This window comes from Pipistrellus hanaki (genome assembly GCF_964339955.1).
Source record: "Pipistrellus hanaki genome assembly, chromosome: 5".
In the NCBI taxonomy this organism is placed as follows: Eukaryota; Metazoa; Chordata; class Mammalia; order Chiroptera; family Vespertilionidae; genus Pipistrellus; species Pipistrellus hanaki.
In genome coordinates, this window is record NC_140507.1 from 85,165,857 (window position 1) to 85,188,244 (window position 22,388).

A 22,388-nucleotide genomic window follows, 5' to 3' on the forward strand; every position below is an offset into this window, starting at 1 on the left:
AAAATTTATGCAGGGATAGGGTCCCTAGGCTTGGCCGGTGATCAGGACCAATCGGGGTCTTCTGGCTGCTCACCAGGGCCTCCCTTAGCTGGCTGCTGGCTGCCTGCCAGGGCCTTTGTTTACTATAATAAAGACAATTTAAAAGAAATGCTCAACACTTCCCACTACAGAATAATCTCCCTCTTTCTCCAATTAACATTGCTATTCTTCCATGATACAGGTTCATCTGGAAAAACTTGTCAGCTTTTTGTCAGGGCCAGGAGATGAAATGTAAAGCATGCCCTAGTTAGCTAATTGTAAGCTCTTAGGATGGACCCATAAAACATGGCCATTGTTCTGTTAAGCATCTGCAATCAGCAGAACTCCTTAGCCCCAAGCTATAGTTTCTGCTCAGTATCTTAAAGCTGACTCTGCCCCTCGGGGCTAAGGTATTTGCTAGTCATCAAAGTCAGGAATGTCATCATAGGAGTAACCCGGCAGTCTTTGGATGCACTGTAAGCGATGCTTCGCAGACGGTAAAACCCTGGCAGGAACACCAGGATGCCAATGATGAGAACAAGAATGGTGGATCTGCCCCCCTTTGCTGATATAGCCCGCCAGCAGGAGGGAGCCTATGATGATGAGAAGGGTGCCAATCAAAAATAGTACTGTAGCAAGTGCAATGGCCTTATATGGAATCTTAGGAGGGCTTTTTTTTTTTTTTTTTTTTTTTTTTTTTTTTTAAATATATTTTATTGATTTTTCACAGAGAGGAAGGGAGAGGGATAGATAGCTAGAAACATCGATGAGAGAGAATCATTGACCAGCTGCCTCCTGCACACCCCCTACTGGGGATGTGCCCACAACCAATGTATAATACATGCCCTTGACCCTATCGAACCCGGGACCTTTCAGTCCGTAGACCGATGCTCTATCTACTGAGCCAAACCGGTTTCGGCAGGAGGGCTTTTCTGAAACTGAAGGTCAATGTAGCCATCATCTGTGCTGGAGAGTCTTGAGTATTTCACTTTACTACTGGGGATTCCAGCATCCAGGTTGGTACGAGATGGCATCATAACACACTGACACAGCAACAGCCGGAGCGCCGTGCCAAGTCATCCACATGTCCACTGCCTGGGCAACAGAGATGCTCAGGACACGCCTCACCCAGCTGCCTGAGTTACTGATTTTTAGTTTGTTCTACTTTTTACCGGTTAGGACAGAGTGACAACTTCCAAGTTACTCACATGTTGGATTGAAAATAAAGAGCAAAAAATGAAGAGTGGAAGAGAAGATGGTAAAATTAAAGAAGGGTAAATTCTTGGGGTGATATTGGACAATTTCACAAATGGTCACTGACTGGGTATTTCTAAAAGATTGTGGTCGTGAATGGATAGACAGCAACAGCTTCCTGTGGTTTAAATGCTTTGGCAAAATAAGCAAGGGAATTTCCCACATCTGGGATTGCTCTAACCACTAAGTAGGCAATTAAATTTAGAGGCATTTCATCACAAAACAGCTAACTTCAAATAAATCATTCAAGTAAGTAAAAGTTTAGACTATTTTTTTTAGTAGATTATATCTAGATAAGTGTTCTTAGGATAAAGGATAGGCCTTGATGGAATTACTTCTTTACTCATAGTTTGATTAATTAAACTCATTCATTCATTCATTCATTCAACAAATGGAATCCTTAGGATGTACCAGGCACTGTGCTAGACACAAAATTAAGAACACTGTTTCTGCCAACAAGTCTCCTTAAGCTAGTCAGAAAGATAGGCTCATAAATGGAAACAGCAAATAATATGTCACATAAAATGACAGAGAGATATACAAGGTTATAGAAAGACTAGAGGTCCGATGCATGAAGATTTGTGCAATAATGGGCCTTCCTTCCCCTGGCTGGTACTGCCTATGCTCTGGCCGGAGCCACCATTCCTCCTTGCCATGCTGCCCAGAGGTCCCCGGAGCAGCTGGGGTGGTGTGGAACACCTGCGTCCAGCCCCACCCCGGGTCGCTCAGTGCCTGCATATGCAAATTAACCTACCATCTTTGTTGGGTTAATTTGCATACTCATTCCTGATTGGCTGGTGAGTGTCATGAATGTATGGTCAATTAGCATGTTACTCTTTTATTAGTGGAGATAAGGAAGGACATCAACTCCCGCCTGGAGAAGGCTTCCAGAACATAGTGGTGCCTGAATATTAACAAGACCAGCTTCTTCTCCTCTATATCTCATAGATTATGTACAATGTATTTTTTGTCTCATTCCTCTTTTAGCCAGGTTCTAAGGCTGTAACTCTTAGAGATAAGAACTAGAAATAACTGGATAATATAACAGGGCATGCATATTTCTGTAAAAATGATGAGGCGTGCCCAACAAGCAGGAGAGAGGACATGGAGTATCATGCAGCATTACACAAGTGCTAAAGTGTTTGAACCCTCAGACAAGTTTGTTCATTATGGCTGGAGTGAGGCTGCTTAGGTGTCTGACCAAAAACACATTGGGGCATCAGCAAATAAATATCACTGCCACGATATGGTGATGTTTAGGTGACATTTTGTTCTTTGACCTCTCCAGAGCTCCTGCAGTCACTCACACATCTATAGTAGACCTTAAATTTGGAATTAGAGAGTGAGTGCTAGGAAAAAAACCTCAAGATCATAGTGCAGAAACCTTTAATTCACAGAGGAGGCCTCTGAGAGGAAATTGGCCTTTCTGAGGTCATGCAGTTATTTATTAAAAGAGATGAAACCAGAATGTGGGTCTAGGTAATTTCTTTTAAAAAGCATATATATTTTTATTGATTTCAGAGAGAGGGAGATAGAGACAGAAACATCGATGATGAGAGAGAATCATCGATTGGCTCCCTCCTATATGGCCCCTACTGGGGATTGAGCCTGAAACTCGGGCTTGTGACCTGACCAGGAATTGAACCGTGACCTCCTGGTTCATGGGTTAATGCTCAACTACTGAGCCACACTGGCTGGGCAAGGTAATTTATTTATTCATTAAAACAACTGAATGATATCTAAGTGCTGAGTGCTGAGTACAGAGTATGAAATTTAACTTATTTGATATTTCTCTACGGTCCCCCACCCAACTTCCTGCCCCAAATATCATACAGTTTTCCTCAAAAATACTTTCGATGTATCTTCAAAACATAAGCACCATATCACTGTGTTCAACATAATTCACTAATATCTAGCTAATATTGAAAGTATCTAATTATCATAGACAATTTTTTTTATTGTTTGTGCAAGTTAGACCCAAATCACATGCAATAACATTGCACATTAAAGTCTCTTTTTTTTTTGCCATTATTTGTTGAGGAAAAAAGTCATTATCTAGTAGAATTCTACAGTCTGGATTTGCTGATTGCAATCTCAGGTTTCATTTAACATATTCCTCTACCTTCTGATTTATTTACTTATTTTATCTCCAGGGTCGCACAGCCAGTGAGTGGCATAGGCCAGATTTATATTCAGCTCTGGTGGTTGTCACATGGTTCCATTAAACAAACCCCTTTCACCTTTAAAATAGTTCAATGAAAAAGAAAATCAATTTATTCTTAACACACTAGATAAGTTGTTTGTGAAAATCTTATACATATGAGCTCTCATTCTAACACAGTTCTAAGATATTAGAAGGCCGAGGTTCAGGTTATGCAATTTTCGGCTTATGACATACTTCTTCAGCATATGTCATAGCAAGATATATGTCATTGCACCTTTCCTCAGGGAACGAGGTCAACAGGACACAGAATAGTAAATCCTAAACTGCAGTCCAGGAAAAAGATCAACAATGAGTCAGGACTGTTTGAGAAGGTTTCAGGGAAGATCAGAATTGAGCTCCATCCTAAGGGATCAGAATATCGATACTGAGAAGGAAGCAGGAACACCTCAGCACATGCAGTAGGGAGTGTGGGCAATACTAACTAAAACCCACAAACTCAAGGAGGCCTGCATGGCAGCCTTACAAACTCAGAGACCGAAAGTAACCATATGGGACTGTCTGAAATGAAAACTTCTTAACTAAAAGCGAGTCACAGTGGGTAGTTATACCCTAGGCGGGCATCTTCCTTAACAAAGGTCAATCTTTATCCTAACTGGGCCTATCTTATTTTTTGCATGTACCTTAACAAACCTTTGGAATGTCAGAGCAATCCCTTTCCCAGAGGGTGCAATCTCCCACCACAGCATGAGAACCCAGAGCCCCTCATCATTATCTTGTTGCCCACATACCATCCGTATGTGCTGTAAATATCAATTAACTATCCTGTATCCACCGATGTCTCTTCATTTTATCCACTCTGAGATTTCCCTGCTTTGCTTTCTCCCACCTCCCTAACCTACCACCATGTAACCCTCCTTGTGCCTCCTCCTTTGATTCTAATGAGAAGGAAAACTCCTATTTTGTAAAAAACTGCTGTTTGGAATTTTCTGCTGTTTTTCTTAGATAAAATGTTTGCTTTCTAGTCTGCTGTAGCCTGTTTGAATGATGATGAAGATAAACTTAGCTGTATGACCTTGTAGGCCAGAGACTAGATATGCCCATAATCTCAATGCCATGCCAGGTGCATTTTTAATTGGATAGAACTGTATTGTTTTCAAGGCCAGCATCGAGATAACCACTAAGTGCACATAGGGCTGGCTGTTTAATAAAAAGGGAAGTTCTGCTTGTAGCCTTGCTGAGAATTTGAATTCATTTTCTCTAAGCCCATCGCGCGATGAATAAAGTTGAGTCTCTCCAAACTCTCCTCCTGTGTTGTTTGATTGTTCGGGAACTCTGTAACACCAATATATACAATAAATTGCAAAACTGGCATTCCCTGAAGCATGTTCTCATTCCCTTAGGATTTTGCTTCCAGGCAATTAACAGTTTGGCTCAAATAAACTGGGAAACATTCTCTAATGTTTGGAGGTTTCTTACATCGCCAGAAGTGGGAGTAGCAGAAGCTAATATACCTCTCAAATCAGTGTATGCACTGTCACGGAGCGTGGGCGACCCACTTACCCGCTGACATTAGGGGAAAGGAAGTAAGTTGGAAGTTTAAACATCTGAAGTAAGGTGGGTCGAGAAGCGATAGCTAGTGATCCGCCCGGGCCATCCGAGCGCCTCTAGCGCCCCTTAGCGGGACTGCAGTTCCACTACCTGAAACCACAAATGGGAGGCATTATCACTTTCTTTATAAAACGCTTCCACAAACCACAAACCCTGAGGGGGCGCCAGACGCACCTGCACGCTGCTGCGCATGCGCGAAGCTTTTCTTTCGGCACAAAGACGGCGAGGGGGGCGGGCCACGTACAGAGGGTCATCCTTCCGCTTCTGCGCGCCGAGGGGGCAGGGCCGCGCATGCGCCGCGAAGACGCGCGCGCCTTATTTCACGCCGGGGAGGCGGTGACGTAATGACAGAGGAGGCGGCGGTCAAACAACGGAAGCCGGGAGGGACCTAGGGCGAAAGGGGAGCCGGGCCAGGCTTGTGTTCGGAGTCTCGGCGGGGCTGGGGTTCCGATGTGGTCTCCGGAGCGGGAGGCCCAAGTCCCGGCCGGGGGAGACCCCGCGGGCCTACTGCCCCCTGAGTGGGAGGAGGATGAGGAGCGCATGTCCTTCCTGTTCTCCGCCTTCAAGAGGAGCCGCGAGGTGAACAGTACCGACTGGGACAGCAAGATGGGCTTCTGGGCGCCGTTGGTGCTGAGCCACAGCCGCCGCCAGGGGGTGGTGCGCCTGCGGCTGCGGGACTTGCAGGAGGCCTTCCAGCGCAAGGGGAGCGTCCCGCTGGGGCTGGCCACGGTGCTGCAGGACCTGCTGCGGTGAGGGCGGGCCGGGCCCGGGGTGGGGGCGGCTCCCGAGGGCCTGGGAGTGGGGGCGGGGGTCTGCCTCTGAGCAGCCTCCGTTAGGTTCCTAGGCGAAGGAAGAGGAGGACCAGGAGGCCGGGGCAGGGGCGTCCGCGGGGAGAGGGAAGACGGGGAATGGGGATGGTCCGATTAGGGGCGATCCAGACGGTAAGAGGAGGAGCCATCCTGGCAGAGGTGACGGTGATCTGCCTGGACGGGAATCCCGCTCTGGAGTTATTTCCTAGGGCCTCCCACGTGCAGTTACCCCCAGAACAGGTCAGTACGATTTATTGAATTAAGGCGAGGTCAGAGGTAAGGAGAGGGCAGTGGTGGGGAAGAGGCCAAGTTGTTGCAGGGATCTTGCCAACAGCCCCGAGCACAAGCCATGTGTCTGGCCTGTCGTGGCTCGTCCTTGGCGCAGGCTGTTTGGAGCAGAGACCATGGCGGGTGGTGAGGGCCTTGCTGAGTACCTCGGCGCTCTGAGGAGGTCCTGCAGGTGCTGCCTGTGCGACAGGTACAGTGTTTTGGGATACCTGAGGCAATAACATGGATATCTGATCGATGAAGAGCACTTCACAGTGTGTAGATAACCTTGCTTACACCATTTCATCTGAACTCAGCTTACACCATTTCATCTGAGGACAAGATCATAGAACTGCCCTCCCTCAGCAGTCAGAAAAAACAGCCTCAGAGAGACCAAACGACTCGGGGTTACTCAGCTACTCAGAGACAATGCCGGGAATGGACCCTCGTCTTCTGACCATTTGCACTTCACATTGCATGTTTCATTCTGAGAGCAGTCCAGCCAGCCTCCCGCCTGCCTCCCTCAGTGAATGAAGGAGAAAGTCCGTCAACTTTGCAGTGCTTTTAGCTTGCTGTTCTTCCTGATTCGGAAGTCCCCCTTCTGCCCAGCACCTGCCCATTGGCTGACATGGATGGAACAGCTGTTTCTGAGACTTCTCTTTTCTGAGCAAGTGGACAGAGTTTTAGTTCATGCCTGAAGTGGGATGCAGGGGAGCCGGTAGCTAAGGGATGCGATCAGTCTAGGCTTCCGTATTGCAGCTGGACCATCCCCTACCACTTCCAATGCAGAGTCTTTTAATACATGAGTTTCACCTTTCCTGACTGTGTGTCACACTTCCTGGTGTGACAGCATCTGGAACCTGAAGAGTTTCAGAGAAAGATATGCTCCAGAAGCAGCATAGCATAGCAGTTTCACAGCTTTGCTCGAGGGCCAAATGGCCTGGGCTCAAATCCTAGTTCTGCCACTTGTTAAATTATGTGACAATGGGTACATTCTCTGACCTCAGACCAGTGTGTACCTCTTTAAGGCTTCGTTTGACCAACTATAAAGTGGTGCTGATTATTGTACCTAGGTTTATTGTGAGGATTTAAAGAGATATTCCTTGCAGAGCCCTTAGCAGAGTGACTAGCCCGTGGTAAGTTGCATCAGTAAATGTAGCTACTACTACCAGGATTATGAAATACTTGTCTTCTCTGCACCCTACCCTGGGGACAGCAGAAAACCCTTTCTCTGAATTCTTTGTATTCTTATGACTTGCATTTCACTTTCGTTTTTATCGTGTTTGAGTTCCATTTGTAAGTCGCATCATAGGCCCTGCAGCCCCTGTGCCTCTGCAGTCTTAGTGGAGAGCTTCTGTTTTGGAGCCAAATTAGAGTCTAGATCTGGCCTCTCTACCTTCTCAGCGCCTCTGTCTTCTCATTGGCTAAAGTGAGTTGTGAGGCTGAGAGCTGGAGCATAAACATAGCAGCTGCTCATCGGAGCTGCACAGAGAAGCTGCCTAGTAACTGGTGTTGGTGGTCATGATCGGATTCCTCATTTGGTGCCGGGGGATGTGGGGTCTGGAGTGGGACACTGCGTTGCGCCTACTGTATGCCCTTTCCTCTCTGCAGGCGCGGGGAGCTGCAGCGGGAGTCAGACTTCATGGCAAGTGTCGACAGCAGCTGGATCTCCTGGGGGGTCGGCGTCTTCCTGCTGAAGCCCCTCAAGTGGACTCTTTCCAACGTGCTGGGGGATAATAAGGTTCCTGCCGAGGAGGTGCTCGTGGCCCTGGAGCTGCTTAAGGTGGGTGCTCGGAAGGGAGGGGTCTGGGTGTCCTCTGGGGTGCTGACCGGCTCCCCCACACCCCTTGTAGGCATCCCTAGAAGAGCATAGCTTTTTACTTGCTGCTGGGCAATGACTGAGTTTACCTAACCTCCCTTCTCCATACTTTATTCTGTAGCGTTATTTAGTTGTTAGTTGGGCTGCTACATCTCACAGGTGATTCTCTGTCTAGGAATTGTCAGTAACATACTAGTACAGTTGATTATTTTCTGTATTTGTACAGATTCGTGATAAGCTAAAAGTTTAGAAAAGCTTTGCCTTCTGTAGTTTACTGACAAGCATTTCCCAGGATTCCTGAGGACCTTGTGACTGTCAGCTTTGGCGCCCCCCATCCCCAACCCAAATCAGCAAACTAGGTTCAGATTTTCTCTTCTCTGGCTATAACCCTTCCCTGTTCCAGCTTAACTAAAGGCCTTACAGGCCACCAGGCCCTGATCCTGTCCTGCTCTCCTGGTCAGTCAGCCTCCTGGCCTGTTCCCTACCCCGCCTAGAGCATCAGCTATGCCTGCTTCCCTCCTGGTACCCTCAGCTCCTCTGCCACGCTCCCAGTCCACAACAGGGGCACCAGCAAACCCACCACCGTAGATCAGCCCACAGTCCAGCCCTGCCGGAGAAAGTCACCTGTCACCAGAATGAGGGCCCCTTTCACAGCCCTGGGCTTTCGGAGGACCCTCAGAGCCTTCCGCAGCCTGGTTTTCTTGTCGTGGCCCAGCCCCTCACACGCTCCTCCATTCTCTGCCCTCCCCGCTGTCTGCAGACACTTCATGGGGAAGGTAGAGTCTCCTGCGTCAGCACCGTCAGTGTTCTGTTTTCCTCCTCCGCTGTAACCTCTAAGGCACATGTGTCAAACACAAGGCCCGCGGGCCAAATCCAGCCCGCCAGGCCTTGCAATGTGGCCCGCACCGCGCTGTCATCACTGCACTCCGCTGTCAGTTTATGACATTGTCAGTTTATGACTGTTCAGTAAACCATTTGGCCCGCGATTTAGGCTGGATTTTAGATTTTGGCTCCTTCTCTGATTGAGTTCGACACCCCTACTCTAAGGCCTTCCTCCTGGGCAGAGCCCAGAGGGTGCAGTGCCCTTCCTCTCTGCCACATGGGCTCTTGAGTCTGCCCCTACACTGCTTGCCCCCGTCCCACCAATTAGCCCTTGATCTGTATATTCCGTCTCCCTCTCTTTGGTGCTCACCACCTTCTGCCCCTAAACCCACTCAACTTCTGTGTAGGACCTGGGCCACAGCCTAGTTCCTGCCCTGTCTCCTCGTCCAAGCTTTGTCGTCACACTTCCTCATCTCCCACACTCTCTTAGACCTAGTGCCCACCTGCTTCAGCCCTGCCACTCCACCAAAACTGAACTGTCTGCTTTGCAGAAGTACTAAAGTATACTGCAGACGTAGCTATTTTTGAAACTGCATACCAAACCCAACATCAGGGTCCTTGCAAGCCCTGGAGGCTTCCTCACAGCTGGATCCAGCTCAGAATCCCTTCCCCTGCCCCGAGAGAAGCTCGTTTCTCCTCATCTCAACAGACCTCTAACCTCTCTGCCACAGACTGAGAAGGAAGCCTCCCAAATCTCCCACCTCTCAGTCTCCCAGGACTGAGCAGTGCATGTTTTCTCAGGGGGACACTTCTCTGCCCCATGGCACTCCAGCTCCACCCTCATGGTTACCCCCTGACTCAGTGCTTAGCTAAGGGCTTAGCCAAGGCCCCAGAGAAACCATAGGGTGGCTTGGATGGTTCAGGCCACGCCCCATTCCTCTGTGCAGTATTCAATGCCTCCAACCTGGAGCAAAGGGAGATGGACCCATTTATCCCCACACATGAGTCCACAAACAAATTTTGGACTCAGTCTTTTGAGAGCAAAGGCAGAGCTGGAGGTGGAAGTAGAATTAATAGGTCTTCCAAGAACCACCTAATATTTGGCAGCATTGTAGTCTAATCCTATTTAGGTAGAAAAACAGATCTTCTAGCTCTATAGGGGCATGGTCCTATTATATCTGTACCCAGTTTATGTCATTAAACAGAACATGGAATATTTAATCTCATTCTGCTTTCTAATATTTGGTGACTTCACTGTTTTCTCCTGGGATGGAGACTTGTTTATCTCTTTGAAACTAAAGGGTCTTATCTGGATATTTTCTGAAAGAAAGGAAACCTATTTCTGAGGTAAATCGATTTTCTCAAATCTAGTCATAGAAAGCAACCAGTCATTTTTTATTTGAAAAACAAGTGCAAAAAGAAAAATTTGCCCATTGATTTTGCTATTTTAAAAAAGTATTACAAAAAAACGAACATTTCCTTTCTGTTCATCCCATTTTCATCTCTTTGGGTAGGTTTCCTTCCCATGTGCATGCACAGACATGCAGACATTTGTGTGTGTGTGTGTGTGTGTGTGTGTGTGTGTGTGTGTGAGTGCGCGCGTGCTCACAGACATTTGTTATTGACCCTGCCTCACGCTATTATATTACTTTCCATTCTGTTTTCTTGTTAGCATTCAGTACTTCCTGAACATTTTTATCTCCTTGTTTGTTTATTATCCTCTGCCAGAACGGAGCAGCTGCCGGGACCCTGGGAACAGAGCCAATACATATTCATTTATTTGAATAAATAAATGAATACACACATACATACATATGTATACACATGTACTCCATTTTTTCCAGAGTGGAAGCTTATTTTATCTGTTGGTCTGCAACCTGCTTTTTGTTCTTTTCACTCTAAGTATCATGAGCATCTTTCCAGGTCCCTACACAATATAGATTTCCTGCATTCTTTTGGAGGGCTGCATGATAATCTATGGATATGGAAGAATTTATGCAGTAGTTACCACATGGAGGGACAGTTAACTCATTCCAATTTCTCTGTTACAAAAAAGTATGTATTTATAGCTTTGTCTGTACATCTATGTACTTCTACTTTTATTTTTTTGGAATTGACTTCTGGAAATGTATATGTATATTTTACATTATAACAAATTGTCAAATTACTTTTCAGAAATTTGTACTGATTTGCACTTTTTTTAAGACTACATGTCCAATCTCCCCTCATCCTCTGTCAGTACTGGATAATATCAGTCTTTCAAAATTTGCCAATTTGATGAACAAAAATGATATTTCATCAAATCAAAAGATTTGAGCATCTTTTCAACTATGTATTGGCCATTTACATACCCCCTTCTGTGAATTGCCTATTTATGTCCAGTTTTTATATTGGGTTGTTAATCTTTTATATTAATTTATAGGAATTGTCTATATATTATATATATTTGTGTATGTGTATTTAGGTTTAGGGCTATAAATACTGTTTCTCAGTCTCTTTTGCTTTTTATTTTTATGTATGATGTCTTTACCATATAGAAGTTTCCTATTTCTGTAGTCAGATGTTTCCAATTTTTCTTATTGTTTAAATATATTTTTATTGATTTCAGAGGAAAGGGAAAGGGAGAGAGAAATAGAGAAATAGAAACATCAATAATGAGAGAGAATTATTGATTGGCTGCCTCCTGCACACCCACACTGGGGATCGAGCCCACAACCCTGGCATGTGCCCCGACCAGGAATGGAGCTATGACCTCATCGTTCATAGGTCAACACTCAACCACCGAGCCACGCCAGGCGGGCTCCAATTTTTCTTTATGGCTACTGAATTCTTGGTCTTGCTTAGGAAGGCATCTTCTACTTTAAGATTTTTAAAATATTTTTTCAAATTATTTTATACTTTCATTTTCTCCATTTAAAGTTCAATAATTTATTTTTGTATATGTGGGGAGGAAAAACTATTTTCTTCCAAATGGATAACCCTTGTTTTAACATCACTTATTTAAAATGTTGTGTACCATTAATCTATTTGTGTATTGATAGCATCCTGTTCTCACTACAGTAGCTTTATAGTAACTTTTATTTGATGGGGCAGTCAATCTAAGGAAAACTTTAATATATATATATTTTTTATTGATTTTTTTACAGAGAGGAAGGGAGATAGATAGAGAGCTAGAAACGTCAATGAGAGAGAAACATCGACCAGCCGCCTCCTGCACACCCCCTACCGGGGATGTGCCCTCAACCAATGTACATGCCCTTCACCAGAATCGAACCCGGGACCTTTCTGTCCGCAGACCGACGCTCTACCACTGAGCCAAACCAGTTTCGGCTAAGGAAAACTTTAGGTTGGAACATATTAGACTCTTCTGCTACCTTTGACACTGTTGACTAGTCCTTAAAATTTTCCATTTCCTTAACTTTGTTGTCATTATACCATGGGTTCTCCTTGGTTCTCCCTGAGCAGTATTTCTGGATCCCGTTTGTGAGCTCCTTCATCTCTTAAACGTTCGTCTTCCTTCAGTCTATTACTTTACTCTATGCATTTCCTTGTGATTTTAATTACCTTCTATCTCCTGTTCGGGTGTCTCCTTGAACTTCAGATTTGTATATCCAATTATCTGTATAGGTTTTGTTGGATGTACCTCTGGTATCCTAAATCCAGCATAGAATGTTTTATCTTTCATTTAATATATGTTTTCTACTCCTGTATTCTTGCTATTAACTAATAGGATCACATCGATCCAGTCACTAAAGCCATAACCCTGAAGTCCTGCCAGACTTTATATCCAGTTACCATGGCCTGCCAGCTTTATCTTCTAAATGTTGTTTGAATCCCTCCTTCCTCTGTCCCTGTTCAGTCCCTCATTTCCTCTTGCCTAACTCCTACAATCCATCCTTTCCCAGTTGTCAGCTAGATCTCTGTTAATCTAACCACTCCATTTCCCTTCACTGCCTCCCACCATCTGCCCAATGAAGGACAGCACAGGAGATACTACGCTTGCACAGGATGGAAGAGCTTCTGCTCTTTCCCCTTCCATCTGATCTGTGAATACCATGTTGACTCAGACTTCGTGCCATTGCTCTGGATCACCCTTCTTCCTGAAATGCCCTTCCCGCTTGCTCCACCTAGAAACTCACCCTGCAACAACCATTTGTTGCCAAGCAACTTCCTATATCATCTGAATCAGAACTCCCCTCTCCTCCCAAATTCCTGGATATTCTTTCTCTGTATTTTCACAGCGCTCTGTGAATACCTCAGTAAATATTTCTGGTGTGCAGAAAACTGAGAGAGTAACTCACATGTAGGAGAAACACAGGCATTATTTCTTGGATTTCTTGGAATATATATTTCTTAGACTCCTTGCAAAAACCCTGTCCTACCTCTTTGTCCCATACTTCTCTCTTGAGAACAGGAATGTTCTCACTTGCAGTATTGGCCTACAAAAGGCCTGACCAAGATTGGAAGGGAATTTAGAGGCCTTCAGTTTGTGAGAGGGATGCTGAGCACAGTGAGGCTGACTGGTTTGGGGTTGCACAGGCTGGGCTGAACCAGGCATCAGCTGTTGTTCCTGGCCGCTCCACCACCTCGCACCACGCATTCTTCCCTTGGGGAACCGTGCGCCAAGGAGACACCTAAACATGAACTCCCAGATGGGGTGCAAGCGTAGCGCTGGCTTCCAATAAACCTCATTTCATCCGTATTCACCAAACTCCCTCAGCGTTTTAAAAAACACAAACCCCTTTTCTTTTCCAAAGCTGCCACTTAGGGGAGAGAGTTTGGCACCCCCTGCTCTTCCCTGAGTGATTGTTGCTTGGAAGCCGGGGGTCAGGCTCACCGGGTCCCGTGGGTGGTGGTCAGGCCCGTGAGCATGTTTCGCCTTCCCTGCAGGAGAAGGCTGAGGAGGTGTATCGTCTGTATCAGAACTCTCCTCTCTCCTCCCACCCTGTGGTGGCCCTGTCGGAGCTGAGCACCCTCTGTGTGGGCCCCTGTCCCGACGAGAGGACCTTCTACTTGGTGTTGCTGCAGCTCCAGAAAGAGAAGAGAGTCACAGTCCTTGAGCAGAACGGGGAAAAGGTATGGAGGTCAGCGGGTCACTCCCTGACCCCCGATGACTCGTTGAGGCGGTGCAGACATGCCCACCAGCACTCCTGCCTGGGGATGTCTCCGCGTTTGTGGGAGGGGCGGCAGTAATTTGTCCCTGTCCCTTAGATTGTAAAGTTTGCCCGGGGGCCACATGCCAAGGTCTCTCCTGTCAACGACGTAGATGTTGGGGTGTACCAGCTGATGCAGAGTGAGCAGCTGCTCTCGCGCAAAGTGGAGTCCTTATCCCAGGAAGCAGAGAGGTAACTACCCTGGAGCCGAGTGCCCCAACCACCCGGCTGGCCCACAGCCAGCAAAGAATTGGTGTCTGTGGGCTCTTTAAAATAAAAGGGTTTGTTTTTTTTGTTTTTTTTCCTAATTACAAAACTACTCACTGATTAACCCAGCAATCATGGAAAGCACAGAATATCACCAAGGAGAAAAAAATGAATTTTAAGTCTTCCTCCAAAGATTATGACCAATCACATTATGTTTATGCTCTCCCACACCAGTATCCATTTGCCCAATATTTTTTGAGCTAGGCTTTGTCTTGAGGACTTGGACACAATAGTGAATGAGGCAAGTCCCTGCCTTTGAGAGGTGTCTGAGGGACTCCTGCTTTCCCCCCTCACTTGATCATATAAGGCATCCCTGCTACAGAACACTTCTCTAAAGTCGGATTTGGAGACACTGGATTAAGATGTACTTGTTCACTCCATCTTACCTGGGGGAAACCCACGGGGTGTGTCCAAAGTCATCGTTGGTGTTAGGAATCTGTTTCCGATCTGGCTCCCAGGGGCCTTGTTAGCATGCTCTCTCCCCTGTGTGTTCTCGAGCTTATTTCTCAGCTTGCAAGAGTTTGGCTGTGAGCTGTCGGGCTTCATTTTTCCTGCCGTTGGGTGGAATGCACGGATCTTCAGATCCGGAGGCACCTTACCTCAGTACTGCTCTTGGGGACTTTTCAGGACCCTGCCACCCCATCCTAAGCCTTGTCATCCCACCCTGTCCCTGTTCCATAGGTGTAAGGAAGAGGCCCGCCGGGCATGCCGAGCAGGAAAGAAGCAGCTGGTAAGTTTTCTCTTTCCCCTCCAGCTGTGGACCTGCGCCCTGGGCTGGCAGCGACAGGTGTCTCAGCAGTTCAGAGGGGGCGGCCAGGCACCACAGCTTATTTTATAAATAAGGAGGCCTGGGATGGTCTTAGCATCTGGGAATCGCTGCCCAGTCTGACCCTGACCAAGTCTCCACGTCCCCTAGGCACTGAGGTCTCTCAAAGCCAAACAGCGGACGGAGAAGCGCATTGAGGCCCTGCATGCCAAGCTGGACACTGTTCAAGGCATCCTGGACCGGATCTACGCCTCCCAGACGGATCAGATGGTAGCCACTGCCCCTCTGCTCCAGTGCTTGTCTGGCCCGTCTGGCACCCACTCATTCCCTCCATGCGGCTCTGCTGTTAGGAGGAGGCCTGGGTTCTTTAAGGATATGGCTGCCTGAGCCTTTTCTGTTGAGAAGCTTTGACCCCAGAGTTCATGGGGTGAACCAAGTGTAGGTAGCAAAAAACAAAAACCCAAAACTCCAAGCTGTTCTTTGAAGATGAAACAATGTTAATCAGCTTAACAATAACCCTCAACCTTCAGACCCCAAAGATATCCTTTGGAGAGAATAACATTGTATGTATTTTGTCTAAGTTGTTCTTTTGCGCTAATAACTGCTTTCTCCTTAGGTTTTCAATGCCTATCAGGCCGGGGTAGGAGCCCTAAAACTGTCCATGAAGGACGTCACAGTGGAGAAGGCAGAGAGCCTGGTGGATCAGATTCAAGAGGTATGGAGGGGCTGGGCGGGAGGGATCTGCAGAAGGAAGTCCTGAGGGCAGTTGGGACTCTTGCATTTCCTCTTGTCCCAGGCTGGCCTCTCTCTTGTGAACTTGAGGAAGCTTTCCTTGATTCCCAAATGGGATAGCATTACTTTGCAACCCTGAACACTGAGGCCCAAAGAGATACCACTCAGAGTTCAAGGCCTGTGCTTTCCCTTACAGCTGTGCGACACCCAGGATGAAGTTTCTCAGACTCTGGCTGGTGGGGTAACCAATGGCTTAGGTGAGTGGACACTGTGGTTCTTTCTTCCTTCCTTCCTCAGGGGACTTCATTCCTTGTACTTTGGTGGGTTTGGCCATGGATCTGCCTTTCCGGGTGCAGGCAGGGCTCTCCTCTCCTCCCCCTCCCCGGGGCTTGGAAAGAGTGGAAGGAGTGGTCGGTTCCTCCCGCTCTGCTCCAGCGTTCCTTACTGACTAGGCTTCTGACTGACAGATGCTTCTTCACAGACAAGACAAAGCAGGGTCAGTTCTTTGGGGTTAGCAAAATATACCTTCTTTTTATTTGTTTTTTTAAAATATATTTTATTGATTTTTTACAGAGAGGAGGAGAGAGGGATAGAGAGCTAGAAACGTCAATGAGAGAGAAATATCGACCAGCTGCCTCTTGCACACCCCTTACTGGGGATGTGCCCGCAACCAATGTACATGCCCTTGACCGGAATCGAACCTGGGACCTTTCAGTCCGCAGACCGACGCTCTATCACTGAGCCAAACCAGTTTCGGCTATACCTTGTTTTTAAAAAAATATGTTTTATTGATTTGAGAGAGAGAGAGAGAGAGAGAGAGAGAGAGAGAGAGAGAGAAACACTGATTGGCTGCCTCCTGCATGCCCCTACTGGGGATCGAGCCCACAATCTGGACATGTGCCCCACCCGACAGGGAATTTAACTAATGGCCTCTTGATGCATGGGATGATACTCAACCCATTGAGTCATATTGGCCAGCCACATGATTTTTTTTCTTTTATCTGCAAGGAGACCTGTACTTTTTTTTTTAAACCTCACCCAGGATATATTTAGAGAGTAGAAGAGAGAGAGAGAGAGAGAGAGAGAGAGAGAGGGAGAGGGAGAGGGAGAGGGAGGGAAACATCAATGTAAGAGAGAACTATCAATTGGTTGCCTCTCGCACGTGCCCCAATCAGGGACCGAACCCACAGCCTTTTAGTTTATGGGACTAAACTTGGTTGATGCTCCAACCAACTGAGCCGCCCAGCCAGAGCAGCCTCGGACTTCCTTTGGAAAGCTGAGCTGAGTTGTGCTGTCCTCAGTCCTTGGCTCCTAAATGCATTTTTCCCTTGGGCAGTATATGTCCTCATACTCTCTTTTCTTTCCAGATTTTGACAACGAGGAGCTAGAGAAGGAATTGGACATCCTTCTTCAGGATACCACCAAAGAACCTTTGGATCTGCCCGACAACCCCCATGAGTTGTTTTATACCAACAGTGTGCCTGTCCCTAGGATCTCGGACGCTGAACTTGAAGCTGAACTTGAGAAACTGTCCTTATCGGATGGAGGTACGGAGCTGTGTTCCCAGGGTTGCGGTGGGCATGGGGCCCCCTGGCTGGCCAGAGCCACACAGGGTTGATGAGTCCCAGCCCAGTTGCTCAGTTGCCAGGGTACCAGAGCCCGGTAAGGGAGCTGCGGGTTTGGTTTCTTGTTTATATTAGGACTCAATGCCTTCAACACTGGGATGCTTCCATCTCAAAGGTCTTCCTGGTATCATGCTCATCATTTTTTCTCCTTGCAGGTTTGGTCCCAAGCAGTAAATCTCCAAAAAGGCAATTGGAACCGACTCTCTAAAGCCATTGTATGGCCCTCGAGTGAAGGACCTTCCTATAAAAGAGAGACCGGCCTGTATGTGTGTACATAGTTATTTAAATGAGAAACTCTCAGAGGAGGAAGAAGAGCCACTCTGATCTATCGGATGCTACAGGACAGAGTGTCTGCAAGCGTGTGCCAGAGGCCTGCTCCCAGCTGGCATCATGGACCTGCCTTGTCATCTTTATAGTGCCACAATTTATACAGTTCTGTGTTTGCCCTGTCGTCTCTCATAGCCTGCACTTCTTGCCGTTGGCTCGGTTAGGTTTATCTTCACCCACCAGTGGAGGGGAAAGTTTTGTTTTAGCCAATGGAGGTGAAAGATTTGCAGCTTTGCTAACTCAAACTCAGTCTTCTCCCCCACCCCCACTGTTTCTTAGAGGAATGTATTCTGTCTGTAAGGTCAGTTAAGGAACTTGTTCCAGTCCCACTCTTTCGCTGGTAATGAGAAGAATGAGAATCAAACAGCTGCCACTTTATGCAGAAACATACAGTGTGAAAGCCTCTTTTCTAGGGTCATTTGTCAATCCTCCAGGTGTTCAGAGAAGGAGGTCACCCTGCGTGGCTGAGAAGCATGACCTGTGGAGGGCGCTTGTGTGGTGGTGGGCCTGTTGCCTCTTCTGTCTTAGCAGCACAAGATCTGACTGGAGAAAGGGTTATTCTTGGACTTTTGAACTTGAGAGAGAGAAGCCCAGGTGACTGCAGGGCCCCGAGTGTCCAAATCCGGTACGCTTTTTTAAAGAGGCATAACCTGCCTTGCCCCATCATGGAATAACTTAAAGGTGATATATACGGTATATATCAGAACAAGCCACACAACAGCACACCTCCCCTCCTTGAGCCTGGCACAACAACAGGTTCTTTGAATTTCAGAAGCATTTTGCTCTGTGCCCACTGCTCAGGGCAGGGGACCTGAGCCAGGCCGTGCAATAGAAGCAGAAGATCAGGGCCTTCTGTTGGATCTGCTGCGAGCCTCCCAGTCCTGTTCTCCACCTGTCCCCGCCTCCTCCGGCCCATCTTCCTACTTCCTTTGGTGAATGGGGAGAATGGCGTAGGGGGACAGACCGGAGAGTGAATGCTGAGGCAGCAAGGAGAAGAGGAGGATGGCCGGCCGCACTGCCACTTTGCTGCCACCAAGCAAGTCCTGCCTGGAGCCGCTCCTGGCCCTCTACCCGAGGTGGTGCGGGGCGAGAGGAAGAGTCTGCTCCAGGCCAGGAGCTCAAATCACCTTTCAACAAATGTCTCTCCCACTGGACCTGGGTCAACTGAAATGTTGGGAGGGAAGAGATACAATCACTATTTTTTCTTTTTTATCTGGTAAATAATTAAAAGAAAAAACCCAAGAGCTTGCCCTTGTCCCTTCTTTAAGTTGCATAGTTTCTTGTTATTTCATGCCTCTCCACCCCCACCCCCAACATTTATACCCACGTGGCTTTCACGTAGGGCTGCAGGAGAACTGAGCAGCTTCACAGTGTGAGTGCTGAGCTCTGCTGAAGGCCGGCCAGTCTCACTGTGATTCTCACATGCTGTTCAGGGGGAGGCTACATCCACTGAATAGCCAGCCTCCTTGGTTATAGGAGTGTGCCATCGTTTAGTTTTTCTCTTCCTTTGCCTGCTTGTTTAAATGACCCAATTTCCTCTGGCCATGGGGTCATACTATGTTGTAGTCTGGCACCAATAGTTACTCAGTGCCTGCTACATGCCTGGTGCTTGTCACCCCCTGGGGTGAGGAGGGGGAATGGGCTTTGGGACTGAGTGCAGAGCTAGAAGATCTACCACAACACTAGGCTCACAGCTCTAGATCAGTCAGCAGGTGAACCAAGCAGGAAAAGGCATTGGGGGAAGCCCAGAGCACAAACCGTTTGAACAGAGAAAAGTGAACCATGGACTTGGACTTAATGAGCCTCTGTGTGGTCTCATGTTACTCTCCCCCGCCATCTTAAGCGGCTGAGGGGCCCTTGTTTAAATGTCTTGGCCCGGTTCTTTGCTGAACTACAGGAAATGGAAAGATGTGTCTGGGTTGGATCAGTTGAGAATAAGGAGTCACTGGAGGTGACTGCGTTTTGAGCATTGATCCCCATGGGGAGGGGGGTCAGTCTAACCACAGTTCTCCTCTTGAAGGAATGGACCTGGTTTATTAAGGGAGTGGATAAGTTCTCTTGCATATAGAGAGAGATCAGACCCAGGTGGACCAGGTTCAGATACTGCCTTTTTGAAACAAGTGTCCTGTGGGAGGTACAGACAGTAAAGAAGTGTGGAGAATAAACACTTCAAGTTGGGGGCCCCAGGGACATTGAAAGCTGTCATTTCCCTTGACTATTTCCATGGGTATTCAAAACCTTATACAGCAATCGACAAGTCTTAAAATCACATCTACTCATGATTCCACTGAGATCAAGGAGGGAGATAATGTAATGAATCAGGTGGGGGCTGGTGCCGACTGGGAATCAAGAAACCTGCTTCCAGTTTCATCTCAGCCACCCGCTGATTGTACTATGGCTTTGGAGGTACCAGCCCCTCGTTTCCCAGCTGCAATGTGAAGCAGACGGCAAGATGACTCCAAAAGTGTCCCTCTGTATGGTCCTCTTCTCCCTTCTCTCAAATCCCTACTGCCTTGTGACAGGAGTCAGTGCAGGGCCACGGCAATGCCAAGCCTGGAAAGGTGGCTGGAGAGTCCCCATCACTGCTGGCTGGGGGACGGTAGAGAGAGCAGGTGCTGGGGGAGGGGAAAGTGTGGATTTGGGGAGGTTGGGGGAAAGGCAAAGCCTCAGAGCCTCCTGGGCCTTCCTGAAAGGGGCTCCTAGCCACAGGCCTGGGACCTGGGTGGGCTCTGAGTCAGATGCCCTGCTGTGAGGCACAAGAGTAAGAGTTACACTGCAGCTATTGATCCCTGCCTGCCTGCAGCGCTGAGTTCAAGGTTGAGCAGACTCCCCACTCCTACCCCCAAGAGATCAAGACATTCTGTTCAATCTGCTGGAAATGTAATCAATCTCCAGGCAGCACTGTTGACTCAAGGAACCCAGCAAAGCTTGGCTTTGAGGTTCGTGGCTGAGCTTGGCAGCTCTCTGTGCCTCTGAAGTGTTTTACTGTTTCTTCACCAGCATCTCGTTTTTACTCAAGTTGCAGCTACTCTTTGGAGGAAAGCGTGCTCCTTATCTCCTCCTGCACACAAACAGTATCTGAACCTGCGAGCCCTGAGGAGCCTCAGCAAATGTGTGGAAAGCCTTCCGTTTCACAAGTGGGGACACGGAAGCCTAGATGACTTGCCCAAGGTCAAGGTCATGGAGCTCGCAGGGGAACTTGGGTTTGTTGGTTTCCAGTTTGGTAGACTGGCCTTAGGGAGTAGGTATCCTGTAGATCCAGTGGCACAGCCTCCCCATACACCCAAGCTGTGCACTCCAGGTGCCCCCATATCCCTCACTCTGTGTAGGTCATGTACACCCTCCTGTTGAGCATTGATTGCTGTTGTCAGTCAATGGGAGGGTTCACCCCCAGGCCAGTCAGCTGCAAGTACTGGCTATGACTACTGTGAAGGATATCTGCCCATCCCATGGAACAGGACTTACTTCAGCAGAGCTCTAGTGCCCTCAGATTCCTCCCCAACCACCCTTGAGTGTGTCACTTGTGGAGATGATTGGGTGGTGCTTCAATATGGTTTGAAGCTGTACACTGGGTGTTGCTAGCTCTGGGACCTCTAGGAAGGTGCAGACTAAGGTCAGCCACTGCCTATGTTTTGCCCTGGCCACCCTGCATGATCTGCAAAAAGATCTGCAGATGACTGCTACTTGTGCTGGGCATGGAGATGCCCAGGAGGGGCCAAGCTGCGAACTGAGTCTGGCTGCCACTGATGCTGGGCCTAGGGCTCGTTAGTGAGAGTTAGGGGGCACACCAACACCAAATGCTGCTTGTTTCAGAGATTTTAGAAACGTCTGAAGCATGAGCCAAGACAGGCCGTGTGTATGGAAAAGCCACTGTAAACTTCTTGAGAGGGTCCAAATGTTCGGTGGAGCAGGGTCTCAGGGAATCACGAGGATGAGGTGAACAATGGTAGCCAGATTGACAAAGGCTCTGATACGGTGCCCACCTGCAGGCTCTGCAGGGGACCGGCTCAGGAAAGGAATAATGGCCTCTGCCAGCTGAGTTTCATTTCAGTGCAGGAGCTGCCTCCTGGTGGTCAGTGCGCTACCACAGTGGGAGTGCCGCTGAGCTGATCGGGATGAGTGGCTGCTCCCACTGTGAACCCTGAAGCACAGACGGACCCTCAATTAATCTGAGGAGTGTTGCCTGGTAGAGGTTTAACCTTTTATACTTTTATACTTTTCTGCTTATAGGTTTTAAAGTTCCTTTGCCAGATAACTTAGTGCAGACTAGATCTCAAGGTCTCCCTTTTACTGTGTGTGTGTGTGTCTGTGCATGGGTGTGTGTGTGTGTTTTGTGTGTGTGTGTGTGTGTGTATGTGTGTGTGTGAGAGAGAGAGTCCAGAATTTATGAGAAGCATCTGGCAATTTCATTTTGACAAGCCCCAAGACTGAAGACTGCTGGTTTCTCTGCTTAAGCAGTGAGATAGAAACTTCCCCTTCACTCCCCCTTTCAAAAAACAAACAAACAAAAAACCTGCTTTGTTTAGCAAGTGAGATAAACCCTCCCTTCTTTCCTTCCTTTCCCCACCTGCCCTGCCTTAGCAGCTCCAGGGTGATTTAAGCTATGTATTCTTCGGTTAGGGAGGAGAGACATTAGCCTTTTGTTCTAAAATGTCCTTATTTGGGGAAAATTAGATCTGGCTGCAAACTGGCTGCAAGCTGCCCAAACTGTTTGCCTTGTTTAATCTTCTTGTCTCAGTTTCTCTGTTCCTCCTGCC

At 47.7% G+C, this 22,388-nt stretch overlaps 1 protein-coding gene and 1 pseudogene across 2 annotated transcripts; one reads left to right on the forward strand and one right to left on the reverse strand.

Moving 5' to 3' along the window:
- Positions 1 to 435: 435 nt before the first annotated feature.
- Positions 436 to 1,060, reverse strand: LOC311623443 (transmembrane protein 230-like; annotated as a pseudogene). The gene is made up of 2 exons: positions 919 to 1,060; positions 436 to 688 (listed from the first exon to the last, which is right to left on the reverse strand). The product of its transcript is annotated as a transmembrane protein 230-like (transcript).
- A 4,342-nt stretch (positions 1,061 to 5,402) lies between these two features.
- CHMP7 (charged multivesicular body protein 7) lies at positions 5,403 to 18,871 on the forward strand. Its single transcript, XM_084884457.1, has 10 exons — positions 5,403 to 5,793; positions 7,732 to 7,903; positions 13,652 to 13,837; positions 13,973 to 14,106; positions 14,863 to 14,911; positions 15,098 to 15,217; positions 15,564 to 15,662; positions 15,876 to 15,936; positions 17,047 to 17,226; positions 17,460 to 18,871. The coding sequence occupies exons 1-10, from the start codon at positions 5,495 to 5,497 to the stop codon at positions 17,510 to 17,512; spliced, it is 1,353 nt and encodes a 450-aa protein (XP_084740583.1). The 5' UTR covers positions 5,403 to 5,494; the 3' UTR covers positions 17,513 to 18,871.
- The last annotated feature ends 3,517 nt before the right edge of the window (positions 18,872 to 22,388 follow it).